This window comes from Plodia interpunctella, chromosome 14, assembly GCF_027563975.2.
Source record: "Plodia interpunctella isolate USDA-ARS_2022_Savannah chromosome 14, ilPloInte3.2, whole genome shotgun sequence".
Classification (NCBI taxonomy): Eukaryota; Metazoa; Arthropoda; class Insecta; order Lepidoptera; family Pyralidae; genus Plodia; species Plodia interpunctella.
The window spans coordinates 3,337,378-3,338,634 of NC_071307.1; the positions used below are offsets into that span (position 1 = coordinate 3,337,378).

A 1,257-nucleotide genomic window follows, 5' to 3' on the forward strand; every position below is an offset into this window, starting at 1 on the left:
CTAAGTGATCGGTAGCAAGCAAGTAGATCGGCAATTACTGGTGTGGGTATGCGACGTGCGGTGCGCCCGCGCCAGCGATTGTTTACGGCGCGCACGCGCGGTGGCGGCGCGTGTCCCCCCGCGCCCCGGCGGCAGCTGCCTCGCACAGGTGGCGCGTGTGGGAACTCGACAGCTCCGTGCGTTCCCACGATCGCGCGCCCGAGGATCCCTATATAAGCCCCCGCCAGCCGTCCACACCGCATTCCGCGTTCAACGCTCAGCGCTAACGCACGCTCACTCACTCCCCACACAAATGTCCAACATGTCTTACGAGATCGCGTATTCGCTCGCAGACGACGGCCCGCAACCCGTCTCGCGTACTTACCAATATCGCAAAGTGATGAAGCCGATGCTCGAGCGCAAGAGGCGCGCTCGCATCAATCGCTGCCTCGACGAACTCAAGGAGCTAATGGTCAGCGCCCTGCAATCAGAAGGAGAGAACGTCGCCAAGTTGGAGAAGGCAGATATTTTGGAATTGACCGTTCGCCACTTACACAAACTTCGCCGCCAGCGTCGCCTGTCTCTTAACCCGACAGTGGACGCCGACCGCTTCCGAGCTGGATTCACCCACGCCGCCAACGAAGTGTCCCGTTGCCTGGCATCCATCCCTGGAGTTGATGTGAGGTTGGGGACTCAGTTGATGACCCACCTCGGACACAGACTGAATGACATGCAGCGCGCGGCGGCCGGCTCTGACACACCACCAGCGAGTCCGCCCAGCCCCGCGCCGTCCACTGCCTCCTCATCATCTGGCTACGTGTCGCCCTCTCCGCCAGCATCCCCAGTGCACATGCACACAGCCACGCCCCTGGACTGCAGCACCAGCTACAGCAAGGTGTGGAGGCCGTGGTAAGGAGCCGGAACCCCATCTTGGCAGGACCGGCTCCGCGGTCACATCTGTTCCAGCACCGATCGGAGTCGCCAGCGCCCTGTGTCCGCCACAAGTTTAGTGTTGTTCATGTGAAACGTTGCCGACAACTCTAGATCTCACAATTTAACTAGTTTAGGGAAATCTAGCTCGTAAGTTCAACTTCAAAGCTTTAATAAAATAGCCTATAAGTCTATTGTGATATTAAAGAGTAAATATTATTGTATAAGAGATGTTGTATCGAGCCTTCCTGAGGTCGTATTGTTATATTTTTATCGTTAAAAAGATTTCACAAAATCGTGAACAAGAAAAGAAAGAATAAGTTAATAAAAAAATATTATTTTAATCTA

General features: G+C 55.1%; 1 protein-coding gene across 1 annotated transcript; it reads left to right on the top strand.

Annotated features, from left to right (window-relative positions):
* Nucleotides 1–219: 219 nt before the first annotated feature.
* On the top strand, nt 220–1,257 carry LOC128675523 (enhancer of split mbeta protein-like). The gene has a single exon (XM_053754984.2). It carries the CDS (start codon nt 293–295, stop codon nt 890–892), a length of 600 nt encoding a protein of 199 aa, XP_053610959.1. The 5' UTR covers nt 220–292; the 3' UTR covers nt 893–1,257.

What these genes read in the sequence shown, in the direction of transcription:
- LOC128675523 (XM_053754984.2), top strand. Translation starts at nt 293, where the DNA reads ATGTCCAACATGTCTTACGAGATCGCGTATTCGCTCGCAGACGACGGC.